Raw genomic sequence first — 20,685 nt, forward strand, 5'->3', positions numbered from 1 at the left:
AGAGCTAGCACCTGACAAATGTCAGCAGTTGTCCTTGTTTTGGCAGGCCTGAGTCCCAGCCCAGCCCCCACACACATTAGCTGTGGGAACCTGGGCAAATCATTTACCCTCTCTGAGTTGCAAAACCAGGTTACTGACATCGACCTTATTCTGTTACTGGAAAGATGAAGCAAGACAGCGTCTCATGCTCCTGATAATAAAGGTGAGTCTCTTTTCCTCACCCTTTTTTCATATCGGTGGTTTAATTTTTTACGCACTTACAGTTTAATTTTTAGTGTAACTTACAACCTGACGCGGCAACTAATTCCTAAGGCTGCGTGCTTGGGTCTTACGCTCTTTACCATCTGCAGCATCCAGCACGGGAGTCCAAAAGACACACGGTAATTCTGACTTCTGGGGTGATCATTCTATACACAGCCATACATCTAGCAGGGAAAAGGGTGACTGGTCAACCTCATCAGAAACTACAGTTCTATCTCACGGTCTTAAAAACTATTATAAAACAGATCCTAGGCATATGAAGATCTTAATATCAGCACCCGTACTTTTAACGGTTTTCAAGAGACTCTGAAGATCCGAGGCTTGTTTCCATTTCGCTGGGGCAGGAATCTGCTTGTGACATCCGCGGACTGTGGAAGTATGTTACTCAGCGGGTGAGCGGGTCCAGCTGACCACCCAGCAGCTTTCTCTCAGTCAGCTTCATTGTTCTCTGCTCACTCATCTTAAACCCAGTGACAGTAGTGAACTGATGAAAAACTTTGCTTCTTTGTGGAAAATGGCTCAAACAACAAAGCGACACTAGAGTGGTTTCATGAATATGTTAATTCCAAAGGTCCCTGGTAAAACTTTTGTGTGTTCTCCTTACATATTTTAATTAATCGTAGGATATTTCTAAAATGGCGCAGCCACTATGGGAAATAGTTTGGCAGTGCCCTCGAGAAGTTAAACACAAGAGTTACCATGTGACCCGGCAATTCGACTCCTAGGCATAGATAGCCAAGAGAACCGAACATGTGTGCCCACACAAAATACCCGTAGATGAATGTTCATAGCAGCATTATTCATGATGGCTAGAACGTGGGAAACTCCCAGATGTCTATCAACTGGTACATGTATAAAATGAATGCCGTGCGGCCATACAAGCGAATATTATTTGGCAATAAAAGTCAGTAAAGTGCTAACACATGCTCCACAAACACGCTGCACATGCGTGGTACGGTGTGGATGAACGTTACAGACATCATCTCGAGTCAAAGGAGTCATTCACAAAGACCACGTATTATATAACCTCACTTCCATGAAATGTCAAGAATAGGCAAATGTACAGACCCACAGAGCGGATCAGTGGCTGCCATGGGATGGCGGGACCAGAGGGCAGATGGACAGTGACTGCTAACAGGTCCGAGTTTCTTTCTGCAGTGATGAAAATGTTCTAAAATTGAGAGTGGGGATGGCTGCCCACGTCTATAAATATACTGAGAGCCTGTGAACTGCACATCTAAAATATGTAATATATATGTGATTTTTATGTAATTCAGGTATTATATCTCAACAACACTGTTTCAAAAATAGCATTACAACCCAAGAAACACTATTTCCCTAAACCAGGAGGACTTCCAACTGCCCATGTATTTTAAGGGGCATTTGAGAAACTAAGAAATTCCAGAGTGGGGGTAGAAAGGGAACTTACAGCTTCACCTGCCTAGTAAGGCTAGAACCATGAAGCACTTCAGTAATCCTACAAGACGGATTTCATTAAGCCTTCTATACACACTGCATTCAAAGAGTTTGTGAAGGGAATGGCAGCACCACAGGTCAGAGGTTCCCACCCAGGGGATGAGGGGCTACCTGTCCTCCTTCTTCCCCACCCTGCTCTTCTTGGTGTCCAGTGCTTACGGTCCAGCTCTGCCTCCATGTCACTAGTGTCCCTCCTCTCTCTCCCATTTCCCTCTCCTCAAACTGAGCAATCTCAAACACAGCTCAGAGCAGATTCATCCTCTCCTAAAACTATTCATGAATATGTTAATTCCAAACGTTGTCTATAAAACTCTTCATTTTTTTCCTTACGTATTTTAACTAATGTCACACTATTTCTAAAATACGGCGCAGCCGCTATGGAAAAACCATTTGGCAGTTCCTCAAAAAGTGAAACACGGAGTTGCCATATGACCTAGCAATTCCACTCCTAGGTATATACGGTGTTTGGTTTCGAGATGACATTTTCCATAATAAAAAGGAAAACGAAAACAAAAATAAAAGTTCATTGGCTCGGCTGGTCCTCCAAAGTCAAGCTCAGGTTCCTCTGCTGCCTGCCATTTACAGCCCCACCCCACCCCCGGTCATAATCGGGCTCCAACCTTATCTCCAACATCCTCCTTCCGTCACACAACACAAACACACAAGGTGGTATTACACCGCAGCCTCTCATACTCACCCTTCCCAGGCTTGGTCGCGGGCCCACGGCTCAGCATCTGCTCCTCCCTTCGCTGGATTACCCTCTCCCCTCTCCTGGCACGTGAGCTAGGATTTCTCTTGCAGGACCCAGCTCCACGGCCTCAGGCAAACTTCCCCACTCTTCCCTGGGCTGCTGCAGCTCCGCCTCTACCCCTTCACATCAGCAACACTTAGTGTGTTTAATCACGCGGGTCTGGGTCCCTCTCCCAGCCTGAGAACTCTTACAGGTCAAGAAAGCCTGGGGGCCGAGCACATAGTAGGTGCTCAAGAAATAACCATGGAAGACAAGACTGATACTTGAAAGACAGGTACAAACCCAGCCTTAATGAAATAGGCTCTCTAGAAATTACACTGATTGATACCGCAAACTAATTTGGGGGCCAGATATAAAGAAACCATCAACAAGAAAGGTTTCCTTCGTGTCGATATAATTATGTGTATTATGTGCTTTGGGGATACATAAACAGGAACCAAAGCATACTGCTTATTATGACAAGGCGCTTATACTGATTTGCATTTCTCTGCGAAACTCGCGAAGCATATAATTTTGTTAATTTGTGACAAACCTCAAAAACACACTTACCACCAATATTCTGATTGCAACATATACTTTCAAAGCACACAGAAATCAACAAGTTCCTTTCAAAAGTTTCCAACTGGATCTTATGTGTGTTGTTTGGTTTGGTTTTAAATTGGGGAATTTTAATGCAGATTCTAATTTATAAACGTGGATCGAAAGGAAGGATGGTTCCACAAGGATGTTTGAGAACCTGACCTAGCTTTGTCTTGAATGTTGGCACCGCCAATTAATGCATGACCTTAAGAAAATTATTGAATCTGAGACTTCGTTTTGTCCTCGGTCCAGTGAGAATAGTTTCTACCTCAAGAGGCTTTTAAAAAGCAAAAACTTTGAAAATTTGGGTTTTTCTTTCTTCTCTCCTGTGATACATCATTTGCAAAAGCGGGCGCCTGTTCAAGTTCAAATCAGTCAGCAATGATCTTTGGTAATAAGCACTTTCTAGAACAAGCACCAGTTGGAAGAACAGTGGCATCAAAAAACTGCCTCGTCCTTCAAATTTGCCTCATGTCTCTCTGGCCTCACTTGACCATTACCCAACGATCGGGATTAAAAGTTAACCTGATGAAGGGCATCTCGGCTCCTTCCACGAGTTAGCTATCGTGGACAATGCTGCTATGAACGTTGGGGTGCATGTGGCCCTTCTCTTTACTACGCGTGTATCTTTGGGGTAAATACCCAGTAGTGCAATGGCTGGGTCATAGGGTAGCTCAATTTTTAACTTTTTAAGGGACCTCCACACTGTTTTCCAGAGTGGCTGTACCAACTTGCATTCCCACCAACAGTGTAAGAGGGATCCCCTTTCTCCACATCCTCTCTAACAATTGTTGCTTCTTTTCTTGTCAATTTTTGCCACTCTAACTGGCATAAGGTGGTATCTCAATGTGGTTTTGATTTGAATTTCCCTGATGACTAATGATTTTGAACTAAGGATGTACTGTATGGTAACTAACATAATGTAATAAGAAATTATTATAAATTAAAAAAAAAAAAAGTTAACCTGTTTGTCTTGTTCCCTTTTTAAGTGACACAGGCAAGAGAAAGAAGAGATTACAGCTCTCTGGAGAACCAGACCTCCCGGACAATACCAATTTCAAACTGACAAGTAAACACCACCAGAAAAGCAAAATGGCATAAAGGCAAGACATGGGTTGTAGGCCCTGATCTTTCAGGATCACGGGACCATCACCACCCAGTCCAGGCCTTGGGCTCCTCATGTCACATGGAGAGCACAGAGTAGGATGTGGTGACAGAGGTGACAGGAGCTGCCACCACGTGCTGGGCACACAGCACCACGCACCATCCCTGGCACAGCCTCACACCTCCACGATACCCATACTATCTGATTTCACAAATAAGAAAACGGGGGCCTCAGAGACACTCAGTGACTTGTCTAAGGCAAGAGCCAGTAACAGCAGGCAAGCTCCCATCTGTCGGACTCAAGAGCCCGTGCTCCCCCGCTCCCACCTCCTGCCCTGCCCCAAGAGGCCTGTATTTCTGACGGAGATCAAAAATGACCTTGATGTGGCTGATAACGACAACTCCAAGAGCTACTGTCAGACTGTAAAGATTCCATGAACTAGGCAGTGAAGAACTGTTCCAACAGCATTTTCGTAATTTACACTGTCCACAGAAAGGCTCATTCAACACTCTCTGCGCTGTTTTGCAATTATTTATGTATACCTAGCTCCTCACTGCCCAACGTGATCCTCAAGACTCGTATTTGTGTCAGGGCACCTGGGGGGCTCAGTGGGTTCAGCGACGGAATCTTGATTTCAGCTCAGGTCGTGACCTCAGGGTCGTGAGGTCAAGCCCCATGTAGGGCTCTGCGCTGGGTACGGAGTCTGCTTGAGATTCTCTTCCCTCTCCCTCTGCCACTCCCCCTGCTCCCATGCTCACGTGCTCTCTCTTCTCTCTCTCAAACAAATAAATAGATCTTAATAAAAACTTTTTAAAAAGACTCCTATTTGTGTCCTAGATCAGGTCCTGTAAAACATATCATACACATTCGGACTCAATAAAATTGAAATGAATAAAATGGAATGAACTAGAAAAGAACGAGTCTTTGCTGCATTCATTGTACTGAAAAGTGGGCAGCAAGACAGATTCAAGGTGGCAAGAGCTCTGGAAAACCGAACGGCTACTGACCAGCTGGGGACACGGGAAGTTCCTAAGCCTCCCTGAGCCGCAGTTTCCTGTCTATGAAAGGAGTCTGGTACCGATACCACGTGGCTGGCCCGAATAATCAATATGATAATGAACACAGCTGCTCCCTCCCTTCCCCCAGAAATGCGGACAGGGCCCCGGATCACAAGCATTTTGGTCCTTTTCAATCCCGACTGTTCTTTTCAGTTCGGTTTTTCCCGGGGCTGTCAAAAGACACAGATAAGAGCTGACCGTAAGACAAACCATTTGTCCCAATTCCCTCCCACCTTTCCTAAGATGTATCTGTCCTTCTCATAAGATGATATGGCCATGTCCCTTTCAAAGGGGAAAAAGCAACTCACCAAAGACTACCGAGGTCCCTGCATTGTGACTTTCCCAGATGGGGTCAGAAAACCTGCCACTGATTTTCTTCGGCTAATGGGAAACACTTGTGTTCCCTCTGCCTGGTTTTTTTTTCTTACGATTCTCTTCACAATTTTTTCCCCTAATACATTTCAGGCAACTTTGTTGCCAAAAAAATGAGAGGATTTCACAGCACCATTGAGGAGTAAGAACAGTGGGAAGTGTGGGAAAATACTACTATGAGTAATAATAGCGACATGACACCTGATAATCAAGATAGAGTGCTTTTTTAACTTCCCAAAGTCCTTTCAGAGTCACGATTTCACCCGAGCTTTCCCGTACAATGGTGTCACTGGGTCCCTTGCTTCTTTTCTAGAGGAGGACACGTTTCCGCCTGGAAAGGTGAAATACTTTTTGCCCAAGTCACACCCAGATTGGAGGGAATCCAAAGCTGGTATTGTTTCCACAATCGTTTGCCAGGCTAACTTTGATCTTTTAAAGGCTCTATTCCAAATCTCATTTATTCATTTCTCTTTTCACTCAGACACAAACTTCAATATCTCAAAAGAAAATATTTACAGAGTTAACACCTCATTTTTCCGAAGTGGTCACTAGGCGGGCAACTCCCACTACACAGAACTCAGTTTAGGACCCAGAAACAAATAAAACTCCCAGCCTCTCAGCAATTAGGAGACACCACCAAGCCCCTACACTAAAAATCACCAGAGACCTTCAGGCCTGTACCCAGAGGTAATTTTTCCTTTTGAACGAATTCTAACAAGCTTCATTATCTTTGCTGAAAGACAGGTGTGCTGGCCACAAATGAAAAAAACCTAACGATGTGAAAAGTGCCAGAACATTCAGTCCAGGGACAAAAAGCCCAGGACACAGCCAGTTGCCCTTAAGACACTGGCTGTTAACACAATGATGCTCTGACTGGCCTGATGAGAATCAGCAGAAGCTTTGATAGAATACAGACTCCCAGGCCCTGGCCCAACGCCTGCTGAATGTGAATCTCCTGAGAAGGAGCCTGAGAATCTCTATTTCACACCAGATGGGTCTTCTTATTAGTAAGTCTGTGAGATGTCGATACAGCAGACATCCCCCAAATAAGTGATCCCTCCTCCAATAATGTGTACTGGTTGAACTGCCTGCACAGGGAAGAAGTCCTTGACTCCGGTCTCATTAGCATCATACTGCAGCCAGCTGGGCTTGCCAGCCCAAACAACTGCACAGGAAGGGGAAAGAAAGAATCCAAAATTGACAGGAAATCAAACAGGGCTACAAGTGGAAAAGGCCACCAAGTCTGGCCTTAACAGTCTCCCACAAAGACAGCTACACCCCCATGGTGTCTCTCTTAAGTACTCGAGAAAGCTGGGGAAGAAAGAGCTAAGGGGAAAAAAAAAAACCCCAAAAACCAAACAGCAAAAACAAAAAGACCCTAGCCATTCTGGACAATGAGGAAATAGAGGTTTTCAACCATTCTGGAAAAGTCAGCATGGCTTACCTACAAAATGGAGGTTCCCTCCTTTATTTCAACCCATCCGAGATGCTTGGCTGGACAGTTCACCAGTTGATTAATGAAAATCTATTTCTATATTCTGTGGTTCGCATGGTAGATTAAATGATCAAAACCTATTATTAAAAACACGTACTTAGTGAATATAATAAGAGTAACAAAAAAAGAGGGAAAGTTACCTGTTACGCTTGTTTGCTTGTGATTGTAGCTGAGCCTTGAACAACAGAGCTTTGAACTGCACAGGTCCACTTACACACAGACTTTTTTTAATACAGTACGGTACTATAAATGCATTTTCTCTTCCGTATGATTTCCCTAAGAACACTTTCTTCTCTCTAGCTCACTTGATTGTAAGGACACAGTTTACAATCCATATAACACACAAAATACGTGGTAACTGATGTTTACGTTACCAGTAAGGCCTCCGGTCAATGGTACGCTGTTAGGTTTTGGGAAGTCAAAAGTCATATGCATTGTTCAAGGGTCAACTGTACTATAAATTTCAGGAGGCAGGTTGGGGGACACATGCGGCTAAGGAAAAATCTAGCTGGTTTCTCAGCATAGTGGGTTAACTTTAGGAACAGTGCTTACTTTCTCTCCAGAATGAATACCAATATAAGCTCATTGTCAGCATGCATTCTTCGGTTAATAAACGTAACAATTCAATCGATGATGAATGGTCTAACGGAATGACGGAATGACCGGGTTTCTACATCACAGTATGTATCTACCAGAACAGAATCATAAAACTGTTAGTGCTAGAAGAGGTCTGAGAAGATGATCTAGGCCCTTCCCTCTATTTCAATAATGAAAGAACCCAGGCCCGGAAAAGTCAAGCGCCTTTCTCCGACGTTACAGGGCGACAAAGCAGCAGTCCCAGGCCAGAACTCCTATTTCTAGGCTCATCACTGTTGCGGTGACTCACGGAGGTAATGTACAACGAAGAGCCAAGCAAGTGCATGCACGAGGGAGACATTCAACGAATGGCTCATTCCTCTCTGCCAGAAATCCATCACAGAACGTTGCTTAGCAGCTTTGCGTATCAGATGTGATCCTGCCCAACCTGCCATTTACCAATGGGGAAAAGAACACCCTGAGATCCACAGAAAACCAACTTGTCCACAACCACACAACTGGATAGTGGCATTGGCCAGCCTGGAACCTGAAGCTTCTGATTCCGAGTCTCCTGTTCTTGCTCACACTGCCTCTCTTTCAGGATGAAAAGGGAGTAATTTAATAATAACACTAGATGATGTTATATAGCCCATCTACGGAACCAGTTCTAGGAATTTTGTCTCAACCATTTAACTGAAAATCAAAAAAGGCCAAGAACATTCTGGAACCGCTAAATTACACAGCATGGTTGCTGAGCATCCAAATCCTAAATTTTTACCTGTTTGAGTTTCTTTCCCTTTGCTTCACGGTACTCCACCCGTTGACTGCATTTCCTAGTGGGGAACGGCATGGGAGTCCGGCCTTTCAGACTCAACCTGACCAAGCACCAGCTTCTTCCAACGCCTCGCAGCCCTCCTGGTGTAAGTTCAGCTCACCTACCCTCTAGTATCAAAAGCCAAATGAGGAACAGGTTTGTTTGTTTGTTTTTTTAACAAAAGAACCTTCTCTAAAGAGGGCTCAGGGTACACAGTGCAGATAGCTGGCTCCAGAGCTCTGCTCGGTTTTAGGGGCTGCCCTCTCAGCTCAAGTGTAGAGTGGACATGAATGGGAATCATCTGTCATCAACTCACTGGGCCAATGTGACATTCTCCTAGTTAAAGTGCAGCCTTACGGTCTTCACTGTAATAATATTACTGGGTGTTTATTTCATGGTCTCATCTATCTATGACTCTGAGACACGATGTATGAAGACAACCACAAAGCCTTCACCCAGGGCTCCGGGTTATGAATCCCCTGCATTTGCCCTTGCATTTGCCTAAGACTTGAGAGATTTCTTCTGATCTTTACAGCAACGGAATGAAGCGGCCAGTCTGCTCACCATTTTGCAGGGGAGCTAACTGAACTCAAAGGATGAAGGGCCTTGAGCAAAGTCCACATAGAAAAAGCTGACCTGTCTAAAACTGCCAAGGCCTCCAAGGGCACGGGTTGGAGGGAGGCACTCAGCAAAAAGCTGAGATGAGGGACAGGAGAGAGGGAAAGCGGGGGCACACTCGGCACGGATTTACCAAATCTCTGCCTTTTGCTCCAGCCACGTACTGCTGGTGTTCTTTCTGGGCAACCACTGTCTCAAGGGGTAAAAAAGTGCCCTCAAAAATCTGGTAACTAGTCTCAGAACTAGCTCCAAATCCAAACAAGGCTGTGGAGCAACAAGACTGCACCCCTGACCAGAAGAGTTCAACCACCTCTACCCATTTGCTTTGGCGCAAATAGGTGACCTCGGAAATGCGGGAGAGGCAGGACTTTCTGCAAACAGCTTTGGGATTTTCTGCTAAGAATCTCGAGTCTGAAAGGCAGATGGACTCCAGTCTTGCTCACTGAGAATCAGGCATCCACCCAAGTCGACTTCACGGTGCATCTCAGAGCTTCCTGCCTGACACATGGTTTTCTCACCTATGAAATGGAGAAGCTTACAGCGGACAGTACACACAAGTATATTAAGAGGAGGCTAGCAGAGCTTAGACGGCACACGCTTCTCCCTTCTTGCCTGGGAACAGCCTCTGCGGCTCTCCTGTCACCTGGTGTCCAGAACCAACTGCCGGAAAAACAGGAGGCGGGGCATATTATGTAATTGAAAGGAAAACAAAATCAATTTTAGAAAGACTAGCACACAAAGATTCTTAACTGAATTTATAAAAGCAATTAGTTGGCAAAGACAGCTGTTCAATGGGAGGTAAAGTCCCTGTGGGGTTCTCAGACACCAGATTCTTTAGGCCTTCAAACAAGAGTGGACTTTTGTTTTCTGCTAAGAATTTCATATTCCAAGAAGGTATGTGAAACAAGTTCAACTGCTCACATATTTCCACTCACGTAACACTTATGTAGCACATCAGCTTTTATTTTTTCCAGATACAAGGAGATGAAGCTTGGTATATATTCCTGTGAGGGAATAAACAGAAAACTATGTTTCTCTTTTTTACTGTATTAGTGCCCTGTAATCCAGACCATATGGTCAATAAACTATATAAAAATTAAATCACACTGACAGTCTTAGGCAAAAAGTGAACCAAGAAGAAACAATTTTTTTTTAGGGCTGTCATGTAGAGGATATTAAAATCACATGTTGTGTTAATAATTTTCTTTTGGAAGCCAAATAGAGTTCTCCTGCATAAATTTCTCAAGTATTTACCTTACAGTTTTTCCTACTGAAGGTAGGTGAGGCATTAAATTAGTGATGTTATATTTTGGTCTATGCCTAGGGGAGACACTGATAAGTCACTTTGAAAATGACTTTGTTGGCGCGTTTTTTTGTTTTGTTTTTAACAGCAAGGCATACCCTTTAAATAGATAGCTATGTGCCTCAGAATAAAATGCGGGGACCAGTTACCACCTTTTTGAGGTAAACAAAATAATTGATTCCAACAGACCAACAGTGAGTAAAGATCCTTGATAGCTTGGCAGAGGATATTAGCTTTCGGGGGCCACAGGGAGAGTTGGGGCAGATGAAGTGAAAGGTGCAAACATCCACCTTGTACCTTCAATGTACAACCCTGTCCCTGGCTAAACTAGAGCTGATAGGTGTGTCTTCCGGCAAATTCCTTCACACCTCTTTTCCCTTTAATAAGAATGCACCATCTCTCGGGCCTGCCTTCTGAAATCAGAAGACTGGAAGAGGGGAGGAGAACAATGAAACTGCAAAGGCTGTCAGGCGTGTTCTAGCTTTGCTGTCCTAATCACGAAGTAGGAGGTAGGAGGGTACTCAGCACAGGCCGTCTGGGAAGAGTTTACCTTACCACCAACAAAACACACCAGTAAATACTGGGAAGCCCCGGACAAGTTTACAGCAAACAGTTTGAATGTGTTTAGTGTTCTCCTTGTACTCCCCCAGGACCAGGGAGGGCCTTTTAAAAATTCAATAGCTTGGCAGCTGACTTTAAATCCTCATCTTCCCACTGTGCAGGCTAATAAGCCAGCGGCCCACAGGAAGGCAGGCCCCCCAGTGACAATTCCTTTACATAGCATCTTAACGTCTAATTTCTATGAAGAGGTGGGAAGGGGATTTGCCACCTGAACTAGTCACCTCTCTTCCCTTCCACAGAGCACGATTTTAGCCACAGCTGTCTCTCTGTACCCCAAGGGGGCCATTCTTGTGTTTTAATAATTCTAAGTGTCCCATCTTCCTTTGACTCCCAAACTCACTACGGACAGTGAAGCCAAGGACAGACGGACCTCAGGGAGGACCTTGCTGCAGAAAGACTCATGAAACACAAGAGAAGGGTAACTCCAGCCCACTAAGTCTCTGGTTCGCACAATCTGCTCGGACAAATCCATTTCAAAGGGGACTTACGTCTCCGTGCAGGAGTTCTATTTTAAGGGAACTGAATTGAGAACACAGATGTTTCTTCAGTCAGCAGAGTTGGCAGAACAGCTCCTGGACCAAATCCGAGTTCTTAATGCAGGAAGGGGCCTTAGGAGAGCATCTAATGCAACCCACTCACTCAACTGATGAGGAAACCGAGGCCCAGGAGGCAAGGAGGTGGCACGCCCAGCAAGTGGCAGAGTAGCACTGTTCTGACGACAAGTCCTGTGCGCTTTCCATTACACCATGAATCGCTTAAAAAAAAAAAAAATCTACTCTGACTTCAACCTTGGAACTCCTGTAGATTCATGTCAATAGCTTTCTCCCCGCCCCCGCCAAGTTCATAAATCCTCCTCACTCCCCGCTCAATTTTTTTAGCGCCCCCCCCCCCTGCTCTTCGGGCTGGGGCATGCAACTAGTTTGGAAAACAGAAATGGACCATGGCCTTAACTTTCTGAGGCTGCAGTTAATCGTGGTCCTCAAACACGATCCCGATCTTGGATTGCTTTCCCAGCGCCTCAGTCTCCTAATCGGTGAAATGGGGCTCCTCACCCATCTCGCACAGGGTCGGAGAGAGGGCTGGTTGAAACTAAGTCCGGGACACCGCCTACCACTGGCACATAGTAGGCGCCTAACAAGTGGCAGCTGAATGGGTGCCCTCAGCAAGCCCCCGGGGCGCACCTTCCAGCCCCCCGGAGGGGGTGCGGGGGGGAAGACGGGGAAAGGCCAGCTCGAGTCCGGCCGGGCCGAGGCGGCGGGAGCGGAAGGGTTGGGTGTTTACACACAGCCAGCGAGGAGGCAGCGCGGCTGCAGGCAGGGGCCCGGCGCCCCAGGAGATCCATTTTACTTGGATGGGGGCACCCAGCTCCGCGCGGGCTCCGGGTCACGGTTCCGCCCACCGCCCTGCGCTAAGGGGCCGAACCCACACCTTCCACCCGACCCTGCCTGCGCCTCCGGCCGGAGGCGCCTCCTAAGGGGCCGGGCTCCCGTGGCCCGGGAGAGCCTGAGCGCGCCCCACGCCCGCTTCCAGGCCGGGAAGTCGGCGGCCCGGGGAAGGGCGGGCGCCGGGGCTCGGGGCTGCGCGAGGGCTCCGAGACCGGGCTGGGGGCCCCCGAGGCTGACGGCGCGGGGCCGGGCTCACCCATGAAGAGGCAGAAGAGGTCGAGGCAGACGAGCAGCACCCGCTTGCTGCCGCCCTTCCTCGGGTTGTTGTTGAGCGCGGGGCTGCCGCCGTTCTTGCTCTCCGGAGCGATCGCCTTGTCGTACTTGTAGTTTTGCATGGCGCTGGCTGCGGCGCGAGCCTCCGGCCCCGCGAAGACGCCCGGCGGCGGCAGCCACACACCCGCGCGCCCGGCCCGCCTCCCGGCCGCGGCTGCTCCGGGACGCGGAGGGTCGGCCCCCGGCTCGCGGCGCGGCGGCGACGGTGCAGCCCGCCGCGCGCTTCGCACTGCAGCCCGGGCTGTTTGCTGCTCCCCGCTGCTCCTCTGCGCTCCTCTCTCAGCCCCAAAGCGTCCGAAAGTCCAGGGGGAAGAGAGCCCGCTGCCGAGCAGAGACTCCTGCAGAGCTGTGCTGCCCGGGGCGCGCTGGGCTGGCGCGTGTCCGGCTGCGCGAGCGGGTGAGTGGGCAGCGCGGGCGCTCGGCCACCTTCCTCGGGGGCTGCTTACTTAATGAATGGGAGCTGCTCCGAGCCCGGCCGCTCCGGAGCGCCTGCCCCAACTCCAACTTTTCCTCCTCCTCCTCCTCCTCCTCTTCCTCCTCCTCCTGCTGCCGCCGCGGCTGCTGTTGTGGTCGCCTGGGTTTGTTTCTGCACTTTTATCGCACGAGGTCCTTTTAAAAAGAGAGAGAGGGGGACAGAGGGAAAGACGGACCTCCTTACTTGGCTCTGAAGAGATCCCGAAAGCACAGCCCCTTCCTTAAGCTGCCTAAGACGTAGGATAATTAAGGCCACATTTTCCCCCACCCCCTTCAAAAAAAAAAAAAAATCCTAAAAGGAAAAGTTACTCTCAAACCAGAGAATCCGGGAGCCCCTAGCGTTCAGAAACACCAAGTTGTCACAAAAAGAAAACTATATAAATAAAAAGAAACATTTTCTTGTTGGCCTTGGGTCGGGCAAAAGTTGAGGCTGTATATGGCGAACATGCATTTTCTCCTCCCTTACAGATTTGGGGCTTTCAAGTATTTATTTCGCTTTGAATCATATTATCTTGAAAATACTCAGGGAAAAACGCCCAGCATCGGATACCGGGCTGAAGTCTTTGAGGATATGAACTTGAGACCGGACCCTGGAGCCAGACCCTGTAGATTTGAATCCTGACTGTGGCTCTGTGCCTCAGTTTCCCTATATGTAAATGGAGATATTAACTGTTTCTCCCAAATACAGTAATTGCGAAGACTGAATTAGTTAATCCATGTAAGCATCTAGAACAGTGCCAGGTATATAGAAGGGCTGTATAAGGGTTCGCCGTGACTTTTATACCTGTTTCTGAGGTGAGGGCGGCTGAAGCCCTCAAGCTTCTCTGCTGGTTCAGCTGGCCTCAAGCCTGCCTGTACCACTGTTTGGGGGGGGGGGGGGCGCTGGGGGAGTCCAGGACAGCAGGAGTGCTCTCTGGAGGTATCATCTTTAGCTTGAGTCTGGGGCAATCTAATGCTTTGCTTTAAAAGCTGTAATATTATTTTACATTATTTTATGTGAGTTCATCTTTCTTCCAGACAGAATGCTCTATAAACATTCCCAGGGCATGGGTCTTCCCCTATATCTTCTATAGTCCCTAGCAGAGAATTGGGCACACGGTGGACAATAAATGGATATTTATTCCAGGTGTCTCTGTGCATCCCAAAATAGAAACAGTTGTAACTTTTTGATACATTTACACTGACTTGTTACGGGGTTCAGTAACCCCTACATCTAGCCACCATCAACCACTTGTCCTTTCTGGAATACTCCTTCGACACTTCCCACCCCTGCCCTCCTACTCCCTCTGTTTACGATGCACCTCTATCCCTTCTCTAGCTAGCAAAATGCTTCTCTTGCTTTAGAGTCCCCTGAAATGTCACCTTCTCTCTGAGCCCTTTCCTGACCCTTGGACAGAATTAACTTTACCTTCAACACTTTGTTTACAGCACTCTTGCAGCACTTCTCACAGTCTGGGCGTTATCGTTAGTAATCTAGTCAGCTCTGTGGATTATCAGCTCCACAGCATCTCCCCAGTACCCAGCACAGGATTTGGTGTCTGTTGAATGAAATTCAGGTCCAGGCTGGACAACAGATAGGGCTGGCAAAGAAAGGCAAAATCGCTGTCTTCTGGAATATCCAAGACAATTCTGGAAGCTGGGGCATCCTGATGCCTGTCAGACACGGCACTCTCAATTCAAACAGCAGCAGGTAAAACTAAGCCAGGATAACTAAGAGAACAAATTCCTTGGATAGCTTTTCAATGAGAAACTCCTCTTCAAATGTTAAAATAGCAGAAACAATACAATGTGATTACTGACATTTCGAAAGGAATTCAGGGATTTCAGTGTCTTTCCCTTGCCCACCCAACCCTCCTTGTAATTATAATCATCCTAGAAGTTCTAAGTCACTAAACCCTATCTTTGGAATTCTAAGCTAAAAGTAAATGCAGATCTTCTTGAAACTGCGGACCTCTCTCATCTCCTCCTTGGGCACCTGTGCCATATAAGGCAGCTGCTTATGTTCCAAGATATTCTACTCTGTTCCATCATTAGAATTTTAGAGTTACCTCCCTTTACATTTCCTGTCTGCTTTGTCTTATCTGGGAAATGACTTTTATTAATTTAAGAATAAACATCTTTAAAAGCCAGGCTTTTACCCTAGCTAAATGGTATTACAACTCCTCAATCTTGTTGGTCCCTAAAGCCATTGGGTAAGATTGTTAACTTTAGCTGGCACTAGATTGAATGCTAGGAACCTAATATTCAGGTCCTCCAGACTGAACTCAGCCACTTAATAAGAGTCCTAAAGTCTGGTATTCCAGGAGCAGATAAGAGGGAAAAGTAATGGATGTTTAAATAAGTTTTATATTTCCATTCACAGGGCTCTGTGGGCTATTTTTTTCCCCTCATAACACAAAGATCATAGTGTTAATTGAGGCATGGAGTTGTATGCAAACAAGTATTATATTTGGATTACTCTTCGAGGGAACAGAATACTACAGATACTCATTAAAATTGACTTGAACAAGTCATAAGCACAGCGTCAATATCATTCTTCAGATAATAGGAAGTCAAACCACCTAACCAGACACGGAAACTTGAAGGCCTCTTTGCTTTAACCCTGAAATGGAACAGTCTAACTAGCAAGTTAAATGCAATGGAACAGACTCCAGAGTTTAGAACCACGTCATTTCAAAGTAATTAAGTAATTAAAATTCCTGGTAAACATAGCTGACCAAAACTCACACCTAAAAATGGCATCCAGTTCACTAAACGCGTCTGTAGAAAAACTGTAACATCAGCAGGGATAAATGCCTTTTTAAGATTAACTTATTATGCGTGGCAACAACAGCACATCATTCTTAACCGACTGATACCTCCCAAGAGATTTAAATGGCTTTCATTTCTAAGATCTCCTGTTACCTCATAATTTTATTTCTCTTTCTCTTTAACCCCTAACATTTAATAATTAATCATTTTTTTTATTTTTTGAAAAGGCCTGAATTGGCTCTGGAAATATTTAGGGGAAAGGTAACTGAGTGCCTTTCCGGCAGAGTGTGTAGTCCAAAGGTCAAAGCGAGCCTTTGAAATTCACATAAGAAGACATAAAGTTTTGGCTCTCAAGTACCCATTTACCCAGTTTCCTTGAAACTGGTACACTCCACCTCTGGTTTATACTAAACAAAAATTGCTAGCTTGCTTTTGTAAGTGCTGGATGCAGTATCAGGGGTGCTGCCGAGGAGAGGAGAGAAGCCCCCACAGTCATGCGCCTAAGACAAGACAGGAAGGAGCAGGGGATTGGAGGTCTGAGTATCTTGGATCTGCTGTTTGACCGGAGGCAGGCTAGGCAACTTCTCTGAATCTCAGTTTTCTCAACTTTTAACTTCAATTTTCATTAAATTTCCATTTAATTTCAATTTCTCTCTCGTTTTGAGGACTAAAGCATTAAAAAATGAAAGAACACATTTTTAGAATACTTGCTTCAAAATAGGCAGTTGACAAATGTTAGCTGAATGTTAGGAGTTTAAGGGAAGACATTTATTTCTACAATACTCCTAATTTAAATGCAAATATTCAAGAAGTGGTTATCAACTAATTCTGAATATTTAATTTTATTTATCCTTCCCTGAATGCGATGATACCTTGAGCTTCTTTATTCCTATCTTTTTTTTTAAAGGTGCAATTTCCTGAGATTCTGAAGTAAATCAAACATGCTTATTTTTTTAAAAAACTATTTAGTTACATATTTCTTCCTCCAGGATTGTTGGTGAAACTCAAGAAAAGCCATTTGCTTAAACTAATAATCTTGTACAAGTGAGAGTACGTTCATTTTAAATGCACTTTCACATCTATTATCTTATTTTATCCTTACAACTCACCGAAGTAGGTGGGGTTGCTTTCATTACCCCATTTTATAGATGAGAAAACTGAGGCAAGCCCATTTAACTAGCTAGAACTGGTTTTCCCCGTTGGTAAAATGGAAATGATTCTAACCTTAGCTCGTGCAGTATAAAATAGAGCCTTTACAATTTCTAAAGGAATTTACATTCACTGATCTCATTTCAAGTAGGTAAGGCAGAGATTGTTATCTTTGTTTTACAAATAAAGATACTGAATTCTGGAAAGTAAGGAGATTCCTGGAGGCACCACTGGAATCCCAGTTCTCTTCATTTAAACCAAGATTCTTTTCTTTGCACCACAAGGTCTCGCCCTCAAAGGTGCCCAGAAAGTTCTGCTTCTCAACAGTGGTTTCGCAGAGTAAGTTAAAAGGACTGCAGAATTAGCCTCCTGTCTTTATTTAGAAAGCAGAGAAGTTTGATTTTGTTTTGTCTTTTCTTATAGACTTGGAAAGGAACAACATTGTTGCACCTTGTGTAGCAGAAATGGAAGAGGTTTGCTCATTATTTCTTACAAAGCCAGAGCTTTACGAACACGAAACAGTAGCGGTACTGTAAGGCAGCCTGGAGTAATGTCAGTATTTTTATCTTTTTACAAGCAGTCATCTTTTCTTTAGCTAGAAATTAGGGCAGTTAAGAGCTAACCTTACAATAATTCAATTAACGTTGTTATTTAAAATAACAGAATCTAGAACGGATGGAGGAACTTGCAAATAGAGAAGTTGCAGGGTCTGTCTAGAACGTGCGAACTAGTGCAGCTGATGGCTCAAAAGGAGACTGATGCTGCCACCTTGTGTCACTGTCGGAAAATGCTATGATTCCCGAAGAGCGAAATTGTCCTCGATGGAGGATAGGGAATGGCTGGAAAGGGAATCTAGAACTTTCACCTCATACTTGAACTAAGAATAGTCAACAATTACTGAGATTTTCCCGATCCAAGGATTGGTCATTCATGCAACAGATGTGTTTAATGAGTATCTACTACGCACCAGACACTCTTTTATGAGACAGGGGTCCAGCAATGAACAAAGCAGACAAAAATTCCTATCCTCATTGAGCTTTCCAGGCCTCTGATTATTTTATAGGTATGCGCTCATTTACTATTCTAAACAACTCTACGAGGAAGGTATTCCCATTTTACAGATGAGGTTACTGGGGCACAGGAAGATTAAGTAACTGGTCTAAGATTACGCAGCTACTGAGTGAGAGAGCCGGGATTTGAACAGAAGCTCTCTAATACAAGAGCCACCGGGACCCCAATCACGAATCTTCACGGCAGAAACTTTGTCCTCTGACTAACATACACAGACATTAGTGGTTGCCCAAAGGCACTTTAGCTCATGTGTCTGGGAAGAGGAGATGGAAGGTTGTGTATGTGTGTTTGCATAGGTACACGTATGTACATTGACGTGTGTTAGTCACTGAATTCATATATGTACATATTCTGTATACAGATGCACTGTACGAATGTATGTCTGTTTACTGCATATGTGTGACTATTGATCCACTCGTTTAATCACTCATCCAATGTTCCTTAGCACCTGTCCTATACCAGAGCTCACGCGAGGTGCTAGAGATAACCAAATGAAAGCCTACGGTTCCTTTCTTCAAATGACTCATTTTTAGTAGGAGAAAAACAAACCAATACTTGCAATATTATCATGGCACTTAGCACATTTTATTGTAGAGACTTCGTGGTTTTCTTTAAAAGACTATAATCTCCTTCAGACAAAAGCCAAACCTTTGTGTCTAGCATGTTACTTAATAAGCCTTTTAAAAGTAGTGGTTGAATGAAGGACTCACTGACGGGTGTAAGCTCCATATCCGGCCATCAGGGAGAGTTTCATGGAGCAGAGAAGTCATGGCTGCATGACAAAGTTGCAAAAGGTCCATGATGACTCGGGGACACAGAAACAAACGTGTAAAGCCTCTACTTCACACCACACACAAAACCTCATCCTAGATGGATCATTGACGTAAAAGTGAATGATAAAATGCACCTTTTTTTTTTAAGATTTTATTTATTTATTTGACCGAGAGAGACAGTGAGAGAGGGAACATGAGCAAGGGGAGTGGGAGAGGGAGAGGCAGGCTTTCTGCCAAGCAGGGAGTCCGACACGGGGCTCCATCCCAGGACCCTGGGATCATGACCTGAGCCGAAGGCAGACGCTTAACGGCTGAGCCACCCAGGCGCCCCATAAAATGCACCTTTAGGATAAAACAAAGGAGAACATATTCAGGAACTTGGGATAAGCAAAGATTTCTTATATAGGAATAAAAAGCATTCATGACAAAAGAAGAGATATAAGTTGAATCTCATGAACATTAAGAACTTGTATGCGTAAAATATATCTGCGGTCACCGAACTATGGCCGACGTACTACATTTATTCTGCTGCTGGCTTTGTATAGCCTGTGAGCTCAGAATGGTTTTTGTATTTTCACATGGTTGAAAAAAGTCAAAAGAAGAAGAATATGTAATGATATGTGAGATGTACATGAAATTCAAAATTTCAGTGTCCATAAATAAATAAAGTTTTATTGGAATACAGCCGTGCGTGTTCATTTGACGTATGGCTGTCTGCAGCGGCTCTTGGGCTGTGGTGGCGGAGTTGAGTGGCAGCAGCAGACATCACCGAGGCCTGCAACGTCTGAAATAATTGCCATCTGGCCCGTTACAGAAAAAGTTTGCTGATGCCTAAAATACACAAGCGAGAAAATGAAAAGGCGATTAGGGCAGATTAGGGAAAGACATATATTGACAAAGAGAACTCATATCCAGGATATATAAAGAACTATAAATCAATTGGAAAAACGAGGACACCCCCAGTTTTGGATTTCTGGCCGCCAGAACTGTGAGAGAACACTTTTTGTTGTTTTCAGCCGCCGCGTTTGTAGTCGTTAAAGTAGCTCTTACAAAGTCATCCTTCATGTGCTCATCTGGTGACATTGGGTCGCTTCTGCTTCTTAGTTATTACGAATGACGCTGCTATAAACATTTGAAGGGACTTTAGTCTTGACGAGAAGGAAAATGAAAGTCGATTTTAGAGCTGGGGTCACAGGAGTGGTGATGTGACTTAAGTTTAAAAGAATCGTTCTGGCCGTTTTGAGATAGACTGGGCGATGAAGCGGAGTCTGCTTTGGAGACCATGGCAGGAACCCGGGAGAGGGACAGCGGTGGACTGATTGAAGGCGGTGGTGGTAGAGAGGGTGGCGGGAGAGTAGATTCTAGAGATATTTCGAAGGTAGAGCCAATCGGATTTGTTGACAAAATGGATATGTGGTGGGAGAAAGAGATCGGTAATGACTCCAAGGTTTTTAGCCTGAGTAACTGGATAGATAAAGGTGCTATTAGTGGAAAGGAGAGGCAGGCTGGGAGGCTCAGTCAGGTAAGTGTCTGCCTTCTGCTCAGGTCATGATCCCAGGGTCCTGGGCTCGAGCCCCGCATCTGGCTCCTTGCTCTGCAGGGAGCCTGCTACTCCCTCTGCCTATTGCTCCCCCTGCTTGTGCTTGCTCTCTCTCTCTAGCAAGTAAATAAATAAAATCTTTAAAAAAAATTTTTTTTTTTTAATAGAAAGGAGAAAGAC

The 20,685-nt window shown here is 45.2% G+C and overlaps 1 protein-coding gene and 1 long non-coding RNA gene across 2 annotated transcripts in view; one reads left to right on the forward strand and one right to left on the reverse strand.

Annotated features, from left to right (window-relative positions):
• The window catches only part of PLPP3 (phospholipid phosphatase 3), an 82,790-nt gene extending 69,347 nt beyond the window's left edge, over positions 1-13,443 (reverse strand). Inside the window, exon 1 of the mRNA XM_045802242.2 lies at positions 12,671-13,443. Coding sequence (XP_045658198.1) covers positions 12,671-12,809 — 139 coding nt within the window. The 5' untranslated portion in view covers positions 12,810-13,443. The remainder of the gene's footprint in view (positions 1-12,670) is intronic.
• LOC148109145 (uncharacterized) lies at positions 126-4,991 on the forward strand. The gene is made up of 2 exons (XR_015726247.1): positions 126-202; positions 4,057-4,991. It is a non-coding gene; the product is annotated as an uncharacterized LOC148109145 (long non-coding RNA).
• Positions 13,444-20,685: the final 7,242 nt, after the last annotated feature.

The sequence above is a fragment of the Ursus americanus genome, chromosome 12, assembly GCF_024610735.1.
Source record: "Ursus americanus isolate L20-20 chromosome 12, mUrsAme1.1.p, whole genome shotgun sequence".
In the NCBI taxonomy this organism is placed as follows: Eukaryota; Metazoa; Chordata; class Mammalia; order Carnivora; family Ursidae; genus Ursus; species Ursus americanus.